The following is a 21,135-nucleotide window of genomic DNA, read 5'->3' as shown; positions in this document are numbered from 1 at the left end:
ATCCCATGTAATTAGTATATTGCTATTAACCAATTTCGTGTTGAATTTTCTTCGATGTTTAGCCTAACAAATTTTTTTAAAATAATAATCATTGCTATTGTATCGTTAAAAATTATTTTTAAATTATTTTATTGCTCACAAGACAAACAACCACTCATAATTAGAAAATTAAGTCTCATTTAAATACTGGCCTCCCTTCAATGGTCGAGCCGATGTTGCCAGCTAAAACACGCAAAAATTTAACATAAATAATATTAAAACTTAAGCCAAGACATAGCCAAATATTGTAATGCCACATCACTAGCGGACATTTGAAATTTGCTGACTAGAATGGTCAGTTAACCAATGTGACAGTTAATCGGGTGTCGGATAATCAATGCTCTACTGTATATCTCTTACGAATTAAGGCTTAAAAAATGCTTGTACAAAACAGGGACAAAAAAATTATTAATTGGGCCTAACCTCTCTTATCCACTAATGACCAGCTGGTCATTAGTGGATAGAGAGGTTAGGCCCAATTAATAATTTTATCAAACAATTCACTGAAAAAAGTATCTTGGTTAACAAATTATTTAGTTTATTTTTTAATAATCTAAATTTATGAAAATAAAAAATATATTTATCCCCACATTCTATCATACTTGGGCCTGCCTCAAATAGCACATGAAAATATTAGACACAGGACTGCATTCTGTTCTACTAATTGCCACTAGTTGGTGCAGTGGTGAAATGTGTGTGTTTACAGAGCATTGGGCCAGCTCTGTCCAGGGCCCTTAGTCTAGAGTTTTTTGTGTTACTACTCCCAACGTGTTGAACATGTCACATGGTACCATCTCACACTCTGACATAAAATCGGTAGTATCGAGTTATAACTCATGTGCTTTCCCATCTCACCAAGTGAGTTGCTACTCGCGTTGAGTTGAGCATGTAGCGATCTCACATGATCGCTACACGAAAGTGAAAATGGTTGGCAGATATGCTGTTCTGATCGCAATTGAAGCGTTAGAAGGATCCGAAAGAGTTGTTTAATCCTGTTGCAAAAGAAGTACTACAATCTCAAAATCTTTCAGGCTACAGGTGAAAAAACAGATAACATCTGTCGTCTCTTAAATGCATTAAAGATGATTCCACCAACAGCAATGAATTTTTCGACCACGAGTAGATGCCATTTCTTTTCATATCAAGTCAACACTAATAAAAAAATTTTAATTCATAATTAATAAAATTATACATCAATTTTTTCCAAAAATAAAAAGAAGTATCTAAGTCATCGAAAAAGAGAATTAAAACAATAGTAAATTATATGTATAAATTATTAAGATTGTTTATTAATCAGAAATGTTAAGTTCTGATTAAAAAATAATCTTAATAAACAAAACAATTTAAGAAATAGATCAAGGAAGAAAACTATATGAAAAAAGGATTAAATTAAAATACTTTTTCCATTATGCAACAGATTTTTTAGCTCCAATACTCAATTAATTTTTCAAGTAATTTTCTACACAAATCGAATTGTCTTCTTGTAAATTCATTGTCGAATTTTCCACTGTTCATTTTCTTATTATTTTCTATATATCTCTTTTTGTTCTTCGCTTCTTTTTTTAAAATGTTTTATTTTAAAAAAAGAAGTGAATTCTTTTTTTCTGTTTCTGCATATTATATTGCTATAAAACAAAGCTTTTAACTATAACACGTGTAAACTAATTTATGTTGATTTGTTTACAACTTGTTACAGTAAAGTTAATTGGTCGAATCATTATAGTCGCAAACTCAGAGGCATTGTAAATAATCCCATCATGTTTATCAACACATGTAAACGAGTGAATATGACCTACTTCTGCTCGCCTTTCAAGTTCGCTCAATGGGTCTAACTCGAGACTACCGATTATGTGAGTCATAGTAACATGAGTGAGTTCAATGACGTCAATTCGAGTACAACACAAAAAACTCTAGACTAAAGGCCCAGTCCTGTTCCAAGAGTACTCTTAACCATTTACTGTGTTTATAGTGTGCATGTCACTATATCTAACAATCTTTTTCAGTTTATACTTTTTACTGATTCAGCAATTCAATTCATAATTAGATTGTGATCTACAGTTAATAATAAATGAAATTCAATAACAAATTTTATAGCAGATTCAAAAAAATTTATATAAAATATAATTTAAAATATTACATAAATTATACCTAGAAAACTTTTTCTTTGAGGCTGATGATTACAGATTTTTCTCTTATATTAAATATTTCTTAAAATCTAACCTTTAATGAACTTTGTTTAAGAGCCTAATTAATATTCATTACCATATTTTCTTTTTACCTGTAGCAATGACTGAGTGCAGGGTGCATGTAAATTCAGCTTTGTGCTCTCATTTTGAGCAAAATGATGTTTCCAGGTATACACTGAGATATCTATTACAGTTTAGAACACAGCTCAAATGGAATATTGCTTACTAAAAATATTTTGTCCAAATTGCAAATAATTCTGCTTTCTTACTGTTTACAAGTACACATAAGATATACATTAGGGTTTCTCAAACGAGATCATGGGATCCCGGTTGTTTTTTTTAACCTGGGCAATATCCCAGGAAATCCTGCAAATTTCTTAAAAATTTACTTTTTTTTATTTTGTGTTAAAGTTGAGGAAATTTTGCAAATAGAAAGTATAATTAATAGTGATGTAACAAATATTCGGTTACTATTTGGTTTTCGGCCTATTTTTCACTATTCGGCCGAATACCGAATACCTAAAAGCAGGAGTAATAAATAACAGAAACACAGTAAATTAATCATTTTGTTATTTAGATTTAATGTTATCGAGTTAGTGTTGTTTGTTTATATTTATTTATAACTTGTAACATGCACAAAATAAAAAAGAAAATAATATTAGTCACATGTATTCNTTAACCAGGACGTTTGTTAACCGGGGTTCCACTGTATAGCACAAACACTCGGAAAAGCGATGCTTAACTCGCGCATGCCTAACACCAACTAAAATTTGACACAAAATACCGTTACGTTCGTTATCCAAGACAAAATTTTTGCAAAATAAAAGTTCGTTAACCGATTTGGTCGTTAACCAGGACGTTCGTTAACCGGGGTTCCACTGTAGTTTGTTTTATATGGCTGTTGAAAGTAAGCATTTTCTGTGTTTTTGACAAAATGAATAAACTTGAATACCATTCCGTCATAAAATTCTTCATTTTAAATGGTTTATCGCCAACAGAAATTCATCCAAAGTTGGTAAAAGTGTATAAGAGTCTGCACCTTCGTTATCAACAATAAAAAAATGGGCAGCTGAGTTTAAATGTGATTGTACATTGATTGAAGATATCCACGTGAAGGATGGCCAAAAACTGCAACTACCAAAGAAAATATCGAGAAGATACACAATATCATTCTACATGATCAACGATTAAAAGTGTATAAGATAGTTAAGGCTGTAGGCATCTCAGAAGAAAGAGTACAGCACATTTTACACAAAGGACTCAGTATGAGAAAGCTTTGTGCAAGATGAGAGCTGCATTTGTTAAATGCTGATCACAAACGAGGAATTGACTTTCTCAGCAAATTTGCACCATTTTAAGAAGAATCTAACCAATTTTCTGCACAGATTTGTTACAATGGATGTAACATGAGTTCACTACTTTACCCGAGTCAAAACAACAGTCCAAGCAGTGGGTAGAAGCTGGTGGCTCTGCACTGAAGAAAGCAAAGACAATTGCATCAGCTGAAAAGGTTATGGCTAGTGTTTTTTGGGATTCCAAATGGATTCTTTTAATTGACTACCTGTCAAAGGGTCAAACAATTAATGGGAAATACTATGCACTGTTGACAGTCCCAATATGTATAGCCCAGGGGAGAGTGGGAGAGAAGGAAAAGGAATCACATGAGGACTGGCTGGGAACCGAATATTAGAGATAACAATCACAAATACAAGACTGACACAGCAGTCCAAATATTACATAGAAGATACAATAATAAAAGTACATAGCACAATTAAACAAAAACAAAAAAAAAACACTTTAGGGTGGGTTGAACATATATGCACCCTTTACAATTAGCCAAAATAAAATTGTACAGAATAAAAAGTAGATCCCAACATTAGCTTGCAGATGTTAGTAACAAAAACTAAGGCCGCTTGAAGTCCTGAGCAAAGAACCGTGGCACTAAGATAGAAACCATGGGATGGGGAGGTTACCCTCCACACACCACCAGTTAGCTGAGCACCTTAATTTGGTGAATAAAGTCTTTAAATTTTGAGAAAATGTCTTTGTTGCTGAGTAGAAGACTTGCCGGACATGGCCACACTTCGTTCTCCTGCATCACTGCTTGTATCAGTTGTCTTCGTTTGTTCTCATACAGAGGGCAGCAGAACAGCATGTGATTGCTGTCGTCCCACTCATTAAGTGAGCAATGGCATTGCACATTCCCTTTGCCGAGGAAATGGGCCAGATAATGTTTAAAGTTTCTGTGGCCCGTCATGATTTGCATGAGTTCATAGGAGGAGGTGAAGTAGGAAAACTTCGCTCTATTTGCCAGCAAGGGAAGGAAGCAGTAGGTTGTCCTCCCAGTGCTACTGCTGTCCCAGTTACTCTTCAACCGTTGGTGAATATAGTTGAGCAGCTGGTTCGCCATCCAACTGAAAGACACTTTTGAGCATGCGCTGGTGTCGAGGTTACTTGTAGCCTTTTTGGCAAGGAAGTCTGTACGGTTGTTTCCCGTGTTGCCTGAGTGCCCTTTAGTCCAGGCAAGGGTGATAACTGTAGATCCATTGAGGTGGTTGAGGGTGTTGATAGTATCCCTTATAATGGGGAGGTTGACATTAAGATTTTGTATCTAGTGCAGGGCTACCTTGCTATCAGTGAAAATATACTGCCTTGTTCTTAAAGATTGTAGGTTCCTTCTTAATGTAATGCAGGGCCCTTAAAATAGCCAAGGACTCCACCTAGTTAATAGTGCAATGATCGTCCATTTTGAAGTAATGCTGGGGAAGGATTTCTTCTGCCCTTCCATACACTACAAATGAGTCCCCAGTCCGGGGACCCATTGGTGTAGATATGGAACCCAGAATGGGGTGGAGTAGTACCATTCATCAAGATTTTGCAGCTGGAACCCAACGCCGGGTGAATCGGGCTGCTGCTATCAACTTTGTCTATCTATCCCTTTCTCAAGGAGGTATTTGGCCAGATTACCATGGCATCCCCATCCACCAGATGATTAATATTGGTATGAAATTGATCAATGGTGATATCGTTATAAAGGAAGCGCTTCATGTTATGCCTTGAGTATTTTTCCTGGATATAAAGGTCAATGGTGAGTAGGTTTGAGATGGCAAGAAGACCGTCTGTTGGGGCCGGTTTGTACGCCCTGGTAATGTACAAAGCAGAGAGCAATTGCAAAGAGAGGAGCTTCCTCCGGGTATGAACCCTGTTCATGCAGTGCCCCAGACTTCCGCAGGTGGCTATCTTCTGTGTGACGGCGATATACGTTGTTTTCCTTGATTTGTAGTTAAGCCCCCATTTGTTCCTGCAGATGGTAGACAGGGTGCTGCTGGTGACTGCTGTGGCTTTTCTGTAAATATAATAGATATGCCCATTCCACAGTAACTTATGATCTATGATAAGCCCCAGGTATTTAATTAATTAATTAAGTGACAAGGTGTTCCTGATCCAATGCCCATTGATCCAGATCGAGGGGCCTTTGCTGAGGGGGTTCGCCTTGGGGAAGACCATACTTTGACATTTACTGTAGTTTATGTGTATGTTTACTTGCTCACTCCACTGATAAACTTTAGATAAAATTTAGTTCATGTTGTCCTGGAGCTTTCCTTGATTCAGGTGCAACATGACAATAAGTATATCATCGGCATATCCTTGGATCATTGTGTTGTTTGGTGACCCCTCTTGCAACTGTAGAAGGCTGTTGTAAAGAGTGTTCCACAGAAGGGGCCCTGACTTGGAGCCCTGTGGATACTGTTGATAGACCTACCATAGATTAGAGTGCTGTTGCTGTAGATGGCTGCTCTCTGGTCCTCCAGATAGCTGCGGAGGATCCTGTATAGGTTGCCTGGGCAGTTGGAGTTGCTAAGCTGGTACAGTACCTCTGGCCACCAGGCATGTTCGAAGGCATCCTTAAAATCTATAGCCACTAAGAGAGTGTGATTCTCATTTTTCTTCACAACCTTGATGTAGTCTATTAGGTTGTCCAGAGCATTGATGGTGCTCTTCCCCTTATGAAAACCAAATTGAAGGGGTGGAAGAAATTTGCCTGCTTGAGGTGGTACTTGATTCTTCCGATCATTAGGGAGTCCAGGGCCTTACTGAAGAAGAAGAGAAGCGAGATGGAGCGGTAGTCAGAGGGTGTTCTTGGGGCCTGCCTAGGGTCCTTGGGTATTAGCTTCACAGAGGCCTTTTTCCATATTGTGGAGAAATACCAAATGTCCAAACATTTATTAAATAAAATCTGCATCGTGGTGGGGAGGACCTGGAACACCTCTTTGACCATTCTCAGTGTGATGTTATCTGGCCAAGCCGCCTTGTTCCTTTTGATGGTTTTAAATTCACGAAAGATTTCTAAGGCAATAAATGGCCTATCATCGTGATCTGCCCGGTAAGTATTGACCATATTTCTAATCAATTTTGTATTCCTGAATCCTGTCTTGGGTCGTCCATTGGGAAGAGTTCTTGCATGATGAACTTGCAAGATTCCTCGATGGACTCAGTGTATGAGCCATCCATTTTAACCATTGTTGGGAGAGTGCAACTTGCTTTACTCCTTCCCCTCACAGTATAATATGGGACAGACCAAGGGTTTCCCCCATACCTCCTGGTACAGAACTCCTTCCAGGAGTTCGTTCTGTTGTTGTTGATCATTTACTAATAATGAAATACTATGCACATCATCTTGACCAGCTAGATGAAAAAGTTAGAGAGAAAAGGCCTAGATTGCAAAAGAAAAAAAAAATCCTCTTTTACCAGGACAATGCACTCACTCACAAAGGTGCTTTGGCAATGGAAAAATTGAGGAATTTGAAGTATGAATTGTTGGAACATCCTCCCTATTTGCCAAATTTGGCTTCCTCTGATTTTCATCTATTCCCAAATCTTAAGAAATTTTTGCCTGGAAAACATTTTGGGTCAAGTGAAGAGGTGATAGCAGCAGTAAATGGATATTTTGAAGACCTTCCAGAATTGCACTTCATGGACAGAATCCAGTTATTAAAGAAACATTGGACAAAGTGTATTGAACTAAAGGGATACTACATTGAAAAATAAATGCATTTTTAAAATAAAAAACTCATTTTTTCACTACTAGGCTAAGAACTTTTCACCTTTCCCTCATAATTATACTTCCTATAACTGATAATTTTGTCAATGTCTTGTAGAGCATGTGTAATCTATCAATATGACACTGCACTGTAGAACAGACAAACTAGGATTGAATCTTGGTGGTAAGAGGTTTCTGTGTGTCACAATTTGTGCAGGTCTGAAACTCACCCAGCTTCCTTTTCAATGAGTATCTGGGGATCATAATGAAGAGTAAAATTTAAATCAGCATTGGATTGGTGTTCCATTAATTTCTTTAACTGAGCTTTAAATAGAGAGGACTATAAATTACCTTTCACAATAGACTACAAAGGCTCATTTATCTTTACCTTCAATGTCATGTCCCTAAATCTCGAAGACTTTCACTTTCTATTAATAACTCTATTATTTTATATACACACACAATTTTTGACAGATAATACACATCATTATTAGTACAGAATGAATGATAAAATTCTTGTTTATCCTTCCACTGTATTCATAATATCAAAGTGATATTATGGATACAGTAGCCTCTTTACGATCTAAATATGAAATTTACATTTTACAGTTTAAATCCTTTTGGACATAATTTTTTATGAATTATATTCTATTTGTAAAAGAAAAATCAACAGCAATTTCATTTCTGATTAACTATCAGTATTTTTATAGTTACATACATATTTTGAGAGATTAATTAGTCAGTGAGAGACATGAGAACTTGAGATGCAACTTTGCCAGGAGATAATTATAACCATGCTCATAAAAGGCACAGTCAGAAGTATCAACACCCTCTTGTTTCAAATAAACATCAAATGCTTTCCCACAGAAAGATAAATTGCCTAGCTGACTTGGATAAATCATTAGATGAAAGCTAGATATGTTAGGGTGAGGCTGATAAAGGATATGTATGGGAATGTGTCAGCTCAAAGTTCATGTAAAATGTTGAGACCAAGGCATCCAAGTGCCAAAGGACTAACAAAATATGCTGATGGATGAAACTATCGACATGAATGGAACTGTTGACAAAAGCTAATCTTGAACCAAAGTGGAAGTGCTGATTCCAGCAATATACAATTGTAACACTCTCTTTGCATAGCAATCATGGATAAAAACAACTGTTGTTGTTGTTATAGTAGTAGTACTTCTTCCCTGACCCAATCAATAAAAGCATTTTTGTTGTTGAACAAATCACTCTGTCCAAAACCACACAAAACAAAACCTTTCACAAGACTTGCTGCTCTTTAAAGTGGAGACCACTATCTGGAAAATCACTGGGTCCTAGGTGAGAAATAATAAACCAAAAAAGCAGCTGGAATCACACAGGTATCAATAATTCATAAAATTATTGCTCACCACTTTTATCTATTATGGGAATGGACAATATAGGGTGAGGGATGGAAACAATACAATTTTATAATTTAGCACAGGTAGCAGATAAATTATAAGTGTCTGGATCAGATTGTTGAGATCAAATTAAATCTGAAAAACTTTAAATCTTATTCTATATTTAGAAATTTTTGTTATTTGTTATTCTGCTTTATGATTGAAAAGTTATTTAGTAGATTTGATAATGTTCACNATTATTTAGATTACGTCAATCATTTTAAATAATAATTTAAAATGAATAACAGTTTTAAATCTTTTGTGGAGCATATTTTAGCTCTTGCGGATCACTGGTTGGGAACCGCTGCTCCAAAGCAAGAGCTAATCAGCCATTATAGTGATTTTTGAATTCAGCAGATGAAAATACATAAGAATATGCTAATTTTGAGCCCAAAACAAAATCATTGTTGTCCAGTATAATTGGTTATTTTCTGAATCTGATTTTTATCCTGGATTGCAAACAGATAATTAGTATATCCATTCATAGCACATACCTGTAATAAATCCTTTACTAATGTTCCAAACAATGGCCTTGAGAATTAAGTGTTGTATAATAGTGACTTTGGACATTCCCCAAGAAATAATTGACCATCATCCAAGCCCAAGGCATGTCTTAACATTTTAAGTCATAAGATAGATAAATTTTCAGTTACCAGATTTAAGCATATTAAAAATTTTAAATCTATCTGGAAGAAAATCATTCCCAAAAATATAAGGAATAACAGCTTTTGTGAATAATTTCTGACAAAATATAAACACACATTAGAAGGGATTTACATATTATTCATTTCTTTACACTTTTTTACAATATATTTTTTTTTCAAATTTAAGACTATAAATGCACAAATCTTTAAACAATGCTGAATAAAATGCAGAATGTTATTCTGCAAAATTAAAATTTTTCATTAATACATCCATATATTTACATATTAATACAATACATTTTCATTACATTTGAATGATTTTTTTTCCTACAGTTGAACATGAAAAAAAGTTTATGAAATAAAAGTCCAGATAGAAGTGTGAAAACAAGCATGAATTTAGTAGTATTAGTGTTAAGTGTGAATCTAAGAAATGAGATTTAAGATAGTTGATAAGCTAGTATTATAGCTTTTATCATCTTAAATCTCATTTCTTAGACCATTGCCTTGAACATCAGCACTTCTTATGTGAAATTTATTAACCAAAAACAGATTTTTGAATACATTTTAACAGATGGATTTCTATGACAAAAGCTTAATACTGACATTGTTATGAAATGGAAAAACTATTAAATTACAAATTTAATAAAAATTGCAACATGATTAAAAAACTTTGTATTATTTTCATATAATAGTACACATTGTTCATTTTAAATAATATTTATTAAAACAATTTTATAAAACAGTTTCATTATAATTTTAATCTGAATTGCATACAAAATTATAGTTTTGTAACAATTTTAATATACAGATATCACAAACAAAAAATATGCACTTACATGCAAATTAAAAAATTTTAATAAATATTCTAATTTGTGCGATTTAAAATTTTATTATTTGTCAATGCAATGAATATTGTGTTTATATAAAAAAATCTTACAAAAGTTCCCCTTCCGATAATTCTTCAATTTCGTTCATGGTAGGAATGCAAATGTCATTGACTGCATTTATTTCGTTCACCGTTAGGCCATTTTCAACAGCATGTGTGTCGTAATCGTACGTGTCGGAATGTTTGAAAATCGTCACCTACAAAAATAACATTTTCAATTTGTATAACTAAAAGTTACTTAAAAGATCATCAGACATAATTATGAAACATTATGTAAACACAATCTGATATACTGTATTGTTTTCCTAACTGTGCCATTAAGAAGCATTATATTTGTTTTGTATAGTTGGGTCTCTGTATTCGTGCAGATACATGTCAATGGTTTCCACAATGTTTTTTGACATATGTCTAAACACTCTTTTTTCTGTTAGTTGTAAATGGTTGCATGTCTACATGCATTTAAAAGGTTTTGTTCACAATAGTTTAGACCAGTATTTATGATCAAATTTTGACTCTCTGCTCTTAAATACCCTGTGGTTCATAATATTTTCAGATAATTAACACACATGCAATGCTACATTGTCAGTCAGGGTGAATGTGGCAAGCAATACTTTTTAACATGTCAACTGTAAATCTGCCACTGTGAAACAAATCAAAATACAGAGATCCGACTGAACAGTTGGTTGAGAACTCCTGCTCTATACAGTATAAAAATATTTCCAATGATTGGCACAAAACTCAACCTTTTTCATGTATTGATGCCTTTAAGAAATTTTTTTCCATCAACCCCTTCAATATTTTATACTATATATTATACAACATTACAGGGGTTAGACAAAATAATTCAAACACCAACAGAAGATCACTTTTTATTTATTAATAAGTGGTATGATGGTATGACTCCCTTTTGTAGATAATACAGCTGAAATGTGTCAAAGAATAGACAAATATAAATCAGGAACAATATTAATGTTAATTTTCTACCATTCTTCAACCAATACTGATGTTACAGTACTTATGCAGATGACTTAGAATATGCAGATGCCTCAGGACTGTTACTTTAAGTGACCACTTCCATCCCACAATCCAAACTTTGTTTTCAGATGGCGATGCAATCTTTCAGGATGACAGTGGTCCTATCCACACTGCAGACTGCATTCAATCTTTGTTCAAGGAGCATGATACTGAACTTAAGCATCTACCTTGGTCCGATAGTTGTCCTCAAAGGTAAATGATATTGCATCCCAAATCATGCAGGAACATCCATCATGCTTGACAGTTGGTTTCACTCGATCTATACACATGAACATGAGTCAACTTTCAATGTGTTTCCCACTGTAGACAAACATATCTAGAGTGGGAAACACATTGAAAGTGACTCATAAGACCATATCACATTTTCATGTCTCTGGTATCCATGTTTTTTACTTTTAGCATCATTGCACATGCTATTTGATGTTTCCTGGTGTCAACAAAGTTTTGGGTATTGCAGCCCTGCCATTGATATTTTTATGCAGTGCATATTGGATGGTTTCACTGATACTGATATCTTTGCACTTGTACCAATTCTGCAGTAATTTTATATTTTCTCCTTACAATTTGATGAAGTGTTCTTCTGTCCCTTCACATCCAGCTTTAACTTTCAGACATGGCTGCTTCTATCAGCAGATGTTTTGCTTGTCTTTGCACACTGAAATGTGATCAAGGAAACAGTAATCTTGTTACATCAATCAACTCAGGTCAGAGAATCCCCTACTAGGCATGCACCAACAATCATTCCCCTTTGGAAGTGTGTTAGGCCTGACACAATCATGCACCAAAACCAGGCGAATATCTTTTTCGACAGTAAAAATAATGAAGTTTATTGACAGTAATATAAGCTTCAGAAATGAGAGAAAAAATGGGTGGTGCCTGTAATTGCACGTTTCAGAAAAAGTTCAATTCGACTATACAAAATGGAGGGTGTTCAAATTATTTTGTCCAATCCCTGTACATTACATAAAAATGTATATCAACAGCTTTCTACATAATTTTTAAAAGGCATCTTCCTACATTATTATTTCACTTAACAAATTGTAAAATCTTTGTAAAAATTTACTTCTACTCAGCCATCTCATATCTGTAAGCAACAATAATTCTGATTGTTGTTTACAGAGTTCAAAGTTGGAAAAGATGCTTTTGAATACATTTTCTTTAAATCAAATTAACAATTTTATAAATGTTATCCCCACTTTTTAACCTTTTTTTATTCATTCTTTTACTAGCTAATAATTGCTGATAAATTATTAAATAACAACTTAAAAACTTTAGATACTCTGACACTATGTAATAAATCCATATAAATTCATATGACCAGTCATTACTTTTGTACCATTAGTAATAATTAAATTAATGTATTTTAAATTGAATGACAAAAATTTTTTAAATCTCTAGCACTTTCTTTTGAGGGAAGTTAGTGCTCAATAGTAGTAGCGAATGATTTTTTATGATTTTATGAGTAAAAATAAGCATTTTGGCTACACCAAATATATCTACCAGTTAGTAAAGAAAACAAAACAAAACATGCAATTATACAATAACTATTAATAAATTTAACTTTTATTCATTTGTTCAATTCCCTGCATTAATGTATTTTGTGATAATTTTACGGCTTTAATAACAACTTAAAATTCCATTTCATTTTTGTCTTCAGAAAGTGAATCTGAAATAAGAATTCTTTTAAAATTTTTCCATCAATAAATGCATTTGCAACATATAGAGCTAGCTGCTTTTGTGTAAATAGATTTTCTAGTACCAACGTTTTAGTCTTAAGTTATAATTTTTTTGATGCCACAATTAGCTAGATAATCTCAATTACATTTACCATAAAGGGATGCAAGATTTCCTATTTTTAGGTATAAATACAGAAGAATTACATATAAAACAACATTTTTATTTTAACATTTTGTAAAAACTAATTAATTGCACAATTAATAAATTTCCCATTGTTTATGAAAATGTTTAAATAGAAAAATACCAGGATACTTTTGATAGTGTTTATATACATAAATTAGACACCTTTCATTGAATAAATTACAACATAACATATATGTAATTTATTTTTGAAGAGATCTCAACAGTGATAAGATCCAAATAATTTAATCAGTTCACTACATTAAGGATTGTTAAACCTTTTAAGTCTGAAAAAATATTTATATGTGAAGACCTTACAGTATTTTTTCACATCAATAAATCCTGCACATTGAAAAAATATACAAAATAATAATGGCTGAACCCTTGATGGGCTCAAAAAAGGCCACCTTAAAGATGGAAAGAGTAAAAATGTCAATTATGTAATATTAGTTGTTGTTCATTAAACCAACATAGAAAAATAGAAAAATCTGTCATTTTCAGTACATCTTGGGAGGCTTGCTAACAAAATTAAAAAGCTATTTTGCTGATAAATTAATCTGTGCTTTTGATTTTCTAAAAAGTTATTTTAAAAATAAAAGATATGAACATTGTATATTCACATTATTACTATTATATATCTAAATGAATTTTATTCTTATTTTTTTAAAAGTATCTCTAAACTAAAACTAAAAATGATCAAATCCTGGTATTTTCTGGGAAATACTTAGTGGCGTTTCCCGTTTTTTTAATAATAATTAAAAGAATATGCAGTACATACGTCATTATTTGGCAAATTCTGAATAATTGTATTCCATTTATTGTTGAGTCTTGCTATTAAACTTTTGACCTAGAGAAAAAGAAAAATGTTTCAAATGATAAAATCAATTTAAAAACAAATTTTAAAATTTTATATACAAACTTTTGGTCCTTCTAAACACTGAAAAGTGTCTCTAATTTTTCCAAATGTATCCATAATTATTTTGCACATTTCTTGAAGTGCTTCCTAAAAATATAAATAATAATAATAATAATGTTCTCCATTAATTAAAAATAATCTAAAAATGACAACTGCATTGCAAATCAACTGCTAAACAGCGAAAAATAATATACAAAATACTCTTGATTATTCTTGTGGATTATTGGATATACATCTGTGGATTATTCTTGCATGTTTACATCTCAATAAAAATTTGCATCGGGAATACAAATATTAGGATGATAATAAATAAAAATCTTTGTTGTTAACTCTTGCTATTTAAAATGGTATATTGAATATCAGTACAAACAGGGCTGTGGAGTCAAAGTTCGAGTTGTCAAAAATCCCCCCTGACTCCGACTCCTTTTTACTTTCTCAACCAAAAATAATGATTTGCCTATGAAAAATTAACTTGTAACAGCAAAAAATAGCTGTAAATACATATAGTAGGACAAAGTTTAAGAATCTAAGTTCGTGTAAGAGGAAAAAATTTTTCTTTGTGATAAAAATATAAAATTTTGCTAAAAGAATAAATATTTTCTTTTTGAGTAATCTTCATATTTATTATAGACATATGTAGGCAAGGTGAAAAGTTCTGTCTAGCCCACAGATGGCACCGCTACAAATGAAAGTAGTTTTGTTATGTCAAACTTGTTGCAAAAGTAAATACCAAATGTGAATTTGATCAGACAAATACAGTGGAACCCCGGTTAACGAACGTAATCCGTTCCACGAGTCCGTTCGTTAACCGAATTGTTCATTAACCGAAGCAATTTTTCCCATGGAAATTAATGCAAATACAATTAATCCGTTCTAGCCGTCAGTATTTTTGTAATTTTATTTGTAAAATGGGATTTCTTTAATGAAAATATAGGAAAACGTACTCATAAACAGTCGATCTACGTTAAATTTTCGGAAAAAAGGAAAGATTTGACGGGTATATAAAACATCACATACGAGCGTTAAAGTTCTAAAATGACAGATAGCAGAAACAATAGGCTAAATTATGAGCGAAAGGCTTGTAGGTTTATCAACAATCTCCGATCAGAGTCAACGAACAGGTGTCAAATAAACGCCTCGGAACAAACCTTTCTCGTGACCTGATCTGGTTTCGGTTTTCACCTGGAGACAAAAAATAAAACAATCGGGAAGCGAGGAATGGGACGCGGGACAAATCGTAAGGTGAGATTCAAGGAAGAAATACTATAAAAACCCCGAATATCAAGGTCAAAACGCAGTTTTCCTAAAAATTCTATGGCGATTAATCTGTGTCGTCTTCGTCTGGATTAAGCCTGAAGTCGTTCCCACTAAAATTTGTGTTGTGTCTCCCGGACCTCTAACGAAGACTATTGTATCATTAAAAATTATTTTTTTATTTTGTACAAACAAAACAAATATATTGAAAAATATAAAAACAATAAAAAATTATACTTCAGAAGTTAATTTAGTATCAAAAACATAAAATATTTGAGTAGCCCAAGACATAGCCAAAGATTGCAGCGCGACAGCACTGGTGAAAATTTAAATTTGCCTACTGGAATTCTTTCGGATAAACAATGCTCTACTGTATTAATTAAAAAACAGTGGTGCCTTGTATAACGTACTTAATCCGTTCCAGGTGCACGTCCGTTAAGTGAAAAGTCCATTATACGAAATGCATTTTCCCATAGAAATACATGTTAAAACATATAATTCGTTCCACAGAATAAAATAACCGTACTGTACCATAAAAAATGAAAATGGAGCAGTCACCAATTATGCCGGGTAGTCAGATGTTGTGAAGAGGAGGTGGAGGAACACTTTCTTCACACATTCATACAGACACACACTTTTTACACATTGCAACAGGTCTCTTTTTATTGTTTTTTAATTGGAGTCAGATTCAGGAGAGGCTACCGGAGCTTGCAGGATTAACTCCTCTTGTTCCATCCTTTTTTTTGGCAGCTGGCTTCTTGAAAAACATGTCCAAGGTGGTCCATTTCTCTCTCTTCTTCAACACCTGTCAGAAATGACGGACAAGGGTGTCATTGTAGAGATCATTGATCCTGTTGGCCTCAGCTCTGTTTGGATAATGAGTGTTGTAAACTCCTGAACCTCTCTCCATTTGACAAGGAAGTTTTTGTCAACTTTCACTCCTTCTGATGATTTCTTGCTTTGTTTCAATTGAAATCACCTTTCTGTTTTTTTAGAAGCCATGATTTGCACAACACTTGAATAGATCTAAATAGCCTGCACTGAGGTGATGTACTGTACATAATAAACAAGGGAGCAAGCCGAATCCCAACGGGAGCTCTGTACTTCAGATATAGTAATAATATATTCTAATAATAGTAATATATTATAAAAATAGCAGATTGTCATTGGCAAAAGCAAAAGAATGGAAATATCATTCGCACTTGTTTGCAGAAAGTCCACTCTTTGCCTTGCGTAACTGCCGAACGGAAAGTCCGTTGTTCGCAGCCAGTCCGTTGCTCGAGTCACGTAACAGCCAAACAGAAAGTCCATTGTCTGAGGCATACATTATACGAGGCACCACTGTATTATATTATTATAAAATGGCAAAAAACTTAATTTTGGGGGTAATGACAAATTTTATAAAATGTTGTAAATACTAATGAGTAAAATCTTCATTAAGTCTGACTTCTCGAGTTATGACATATGACCTCTACTCCCCAACCTTACAACCTTTAACCACTAAAATTTAATTGCATCAATGCCCCTTATATACAAGTTAGCAAGCCAAATTTCATTTATTAAACTTTACCCCATGATATTAATCCTGAGATATTAAATGAAATAGACACCATACATACGTATGGTGTGTATTTTGGACCATATATGGAATATATGGTCCAAAATAGAATACTAACACATATATGGAATTTTTTTTCCTTTTTTTGTTTAACATTTTTTGCATTAGAAGTCTCAAAACATGGAGATATTAAAAAACCTGGAGTGTCAAATTTGACAATTCCAATACTTTCTCTTGTTATGTATACATAACAGCTGGGAAAGTAAAATTAAAAAATGATCTCAATATATACATACTGTGACATCAGCAACAAAATATGAATCTTCTAGTTCCAATAAATATTGAATTGCTAGAAAACTAACAGCTTTTTGCAAAGAAACACCACGATTACTTGTTGGCAATAACTGAACTACATATAAAGTATTTCTGTGGTGACTTCCCAATTGTGCCAATTCTTCTGTAAGAAATTTCATCTATAAAAAAAAATGACATAATGTACAAACAATTTCATTAAAAGTGTATTACATAAAATCTTAAGTTAATATAGAAAAAAATATTAATAATTTACTTTATCTGGCCAATCTGATGATGATATCCTCTCCAAACATATATCAATTAATTCTTTAATTTTAATTTTGATCTGTTTACCAATGAACTTTGTATCTAAACTAATCCAACTTAACAGTAAAATCAAATCACAGAGTTCTTCTTTTGAATAATTGCATTTATAATGCAAGAATACTATAAGAACATCCAAAACTTTAAAAAGACCATCTTCAATTGAAAAAATTTCTTCATTCCAACAACTTGTTACATCTTCCTTTTCCAGAAGGCAACTATTTTCAAATTTCATTAACATTTTTTCACAATCATTATATTTATTTATTATGGGACAACGATCAACATTAACACCTAAATAATATAAAAATTAATTATAAACATTCAATAAAACAAAGCTGTAATTAAACATTATTAAAATAAAACTCTTTACTACTAATTCATATACCTAGATATATCCAAAGTTACAAAACTAAAATCACTAATAATTCAGTACAGCAATGAAATGTTTTCTCATTTAAATCTTTCCCTGACCAATTATGACATTATTCCCTGCCCTATTAAGGTCTCCGCATTTCCCCTTTCCTTTATGTAATATGTGGCCAATTCTATTTAAGACCATTTTGCACACAATTACATAAACTTTTTATTAAAAACACTTTGTTCACTTACAAAAAATGAAAAACTTTGCATAAAATGAATGACATAATTAGCTGTCATTTCTACATCATATAAAAAAATTTCATGATTTTATTTACATTAATTCGTAAATTTTATTTATATAAGGAAAAAACTTGTTTAACGTCGTAAAATCAAACAAGCACAGGGGTTATTAAGCTTTAAACAGGGTGAACAAAATCATGCTCCCCACACGCACACTAACATCCATATAAACAGAAATTACCCCCCCAAATTTTTTTGCATTTCTCAATGTTTCAAGGTGTTCCAAGTTCAAAAATGTAAAAATATTGGTGGTCGTTTTTTGACTTATTGTCATACTTTCCCTCTGTTATATATAACAGCTAGGAAAGAAAAAAAATAATACATTAAAATTTATTAATGACTAAAATATAATTTCCTTGGACTGATTTTAAGATTATATTCTATTTTGTGAGTAAATCAAACATAAAAAAATTACAATAAGTATTTATTGGTATACACTATGTATTCACATTTCATCTAACACTTACTACAACAGATACTAAATGGCATCATATCATCCGATGCTTATTTAATGCATATTATGCCACTTTTAGCAGCAGATTGTTAAAATTGGAATAATACGATTTTAAATATTAATATATGGCATAATATTGTGGCATAATGTTACACCCAAATAAATGAAAAATTTACTATTTATTTTTAGAGATGTGACAATATTAATAAATTATTAGTCATTGAATTTATTGAACTTCAATAGACTGTAAAAGCACNAATGGACAATATAGGGTGAGGGATGGAAACAATACAATTTTATAATTTAGCACAGGTAGCAGATAAATTATAAGTGTCTGGATCAGATTGTTGAGATCAAATTAAATCTGAAAAACTTTAAATCTTATTCTATATTTAGAAATTTTTGTTATTTGTTATTATGCTTTATGATTGAAAAGTTATTTAGTAGATTTGATAATGTTCACAATAAAATATCTATATAAAATATCTTTACAAATTTTTATAAAGATATTATTATTTACATAAATTCAATAAGACACATTAAATTTTACTATTTATAACTAAAAGAATTTTACTTTTGATTAAACTATTTGAAAAAAAATGCATATTTTTACATTTTTAAATTAAAACAAACTACTTACTCTGTACTGAGGTAAAACATAATTTCCAATGCAGAGATCCATTAAAGAAATCACACTGTGCAAAATAAAATAATCTTGGACATACTGTAGTGGGTCTGTCAATATTTCTAAAACTATACATGGCTAAAAGTAAATTACAAAAAATACATATAATCTGACAATTCTCTAAATCAAACATTTTTAAAAGTTAAACAAAATTTTATTCTTAAAGACAGAATAGTATTCTTAAATAATTTAAAATCTAAAAACTGATTTTTGCAAAATTATGCCAAAATATACCAGTAATATTTAGATATTTCCACATACATCATAATAAATGTTAAAAAAAATTGAACTATTATTTTGTAAAAATAATAATTAAAATTATTTTTATATCTTAAAATATTGAATTAAGATAAAAACATATATATTTCTACTTTTAAATATTATATCTATTCCACATAAAAAAGAAAAAAATTTAATGCAGTATTATTATTATGCTACAAATAATTGTTTCAAGCATTATCACAATCTTAAATTTATTGCCAACTTTTTCTTAATTATAGGTTTGCTGTATTCTTATGCATTTTAACTAAATAATCCTATGTTTATAGGTATAGTATTTCATTCAGCATAGTAAAATATCCAAAGGTTAAAATGTACAATTTATTCAATTCTTTCTTCTACATATGCATTTCAGGTTGAACTCTCAATCCCTCTTCAGTGCTATATAATTTGTACAATTTCAAGTACAAGTGCATATCCAGTGTTTATGATTTTATCCAAGATGCATATCCAGTGTTTGTACTTGAAATTGAATCTCCACCTATGGTTGTTTTTTTATGAATATGTACAAATTATATAGCACTGAAGAGGGGTTGAGAGTTCAACCTGAAATGCATATGTAGAAGAAAGAATTGAATAAATTGTATATTTTAACTTTTGGATATTTTACTATGATGAATTAAATACCATACCTATAAACAGGATTATTTAGTTAAAATGCAAAAAAAGAAATAATATCTTATATCACTCCAGCAATTAAAATTTAATGAACTCAAAGTTTTGATCCAGTTTAATGGATAATCCTCAGTTGCAGAATGTACAAAACGAAATAGAACACACAAAATTTAAAGTAAAAAAAAATTAACAAAAGCAGCACAGTATTCAAATATGCACACACAAGATATTTTTTGTGTTTGGCATCTGAATATCCATTCAACTGGATTAAAAACGTTGAAGTTCATTAAATTTTAATTGCTGGTATGATACAAGATGTTTTTTGTTTGTATGTAAAGTAAATTTTATTGTGGCTCTCTCTGTAATCTCTAACTAGAAATTTTTGCATTTTTGTAAAAAATATATAACAAAACTACAAATATTTTTGAAATTTTGTTATCATCATTTATATTATTTTTACAAAAATGAAAACTTAATTATACTTTAAGCATTTTACATAAATAAGATTTGTTAAATTATTATTTAAATTATTTGTTAAATTAATTTTAAGATTTTTAATTACATAATATTTTATACTATAGAACATGAAATAACACATTTTATCATAAAATTAAATGATAATAAACAATACTAAAATATTCTTGAATAATTTCTAAAATGGATACTCATCATCATCTTCCATTTTTTAAATAATTAAATTAGAAGTTTTGCAATAATGAAAAAAAATTACAGTATGTAATACAATAAATTTATATAATAATGATTTAAATTATATTTAGAGTAATAAATTTTTAAATTATTTAAATTAAAACATTAAGTACTATTTTCAGTCAAATAATGAATGAGTTAATATTATAAAAAAATAATACATAACCTGTTAACTACCTGAAAAATTTATATTTTGCAAAATAAAAATCAAAAGTATTAAAAGTGAATTATTTTCTATTTGATTTAAAAATTGTTTTTTTTTTTTTTTTTTTT

The 21,135-nt window shown here is 31.4% G+C and overlaps 1 protein-coding gene across 2 annotated transcripts in view; it reads right to left on the bottom strand.

Annotated features, from left to right (window-relative positions):
• Positions 1-276: 276 nt before the first annotated feature.
• The window catches only part of LOC111641660, a 44,535-nt gene continuing 23,676 nt past the window's right edge, over positions 277-21,135 (bottom strand). The window contains exons 4-6 of one of the 2 annotated variants that reach the window (XM_023387861.1): positions 17,409-17,752; positions 17,137-17,313; positions 277-1,191 (exon numbers count right to left, since the gene is read on the bottom strand). In XM_023387861.1, coding sequence (XP_023243629.1) covers positions 1,186-1,191; positions 17,137-17,313; positions 17,409-17,752 — 527 coding nt within the window. In that variant the 3' untranslated portion in view covers positions 277-1,185. Of the gene's footprint in view, positions 1,192-16,398; positions 17,314-17,408; positions 17,753-21,135 lie in introns of those variants that run through there. The other variant, XM_023387860.1, reaches the window with a different exon arrangement.

Source organism: Centruroides sculpturatus, unplaced genomic scaffold, assembly GCF_000671375.1.
Source record: "Centruroides sculpturatus isolate CEXI.00-Female unplaced genomic scaffold, Cexi_2.0 scaffold1502, whole genome shotgun sequence".
NCBI classification, from domain to species: Eukaryota; Metazoa; Arthropoda; class Arachnida; order Scorpiones; family Buthidae; genus Centruroides; species Centruroides sculpturatus.
The sequence above is the reverse complement of the archived record's forward strand: the minus strand, read 5'-3'. Positions and strand labels throughout refer to the sequence as shown.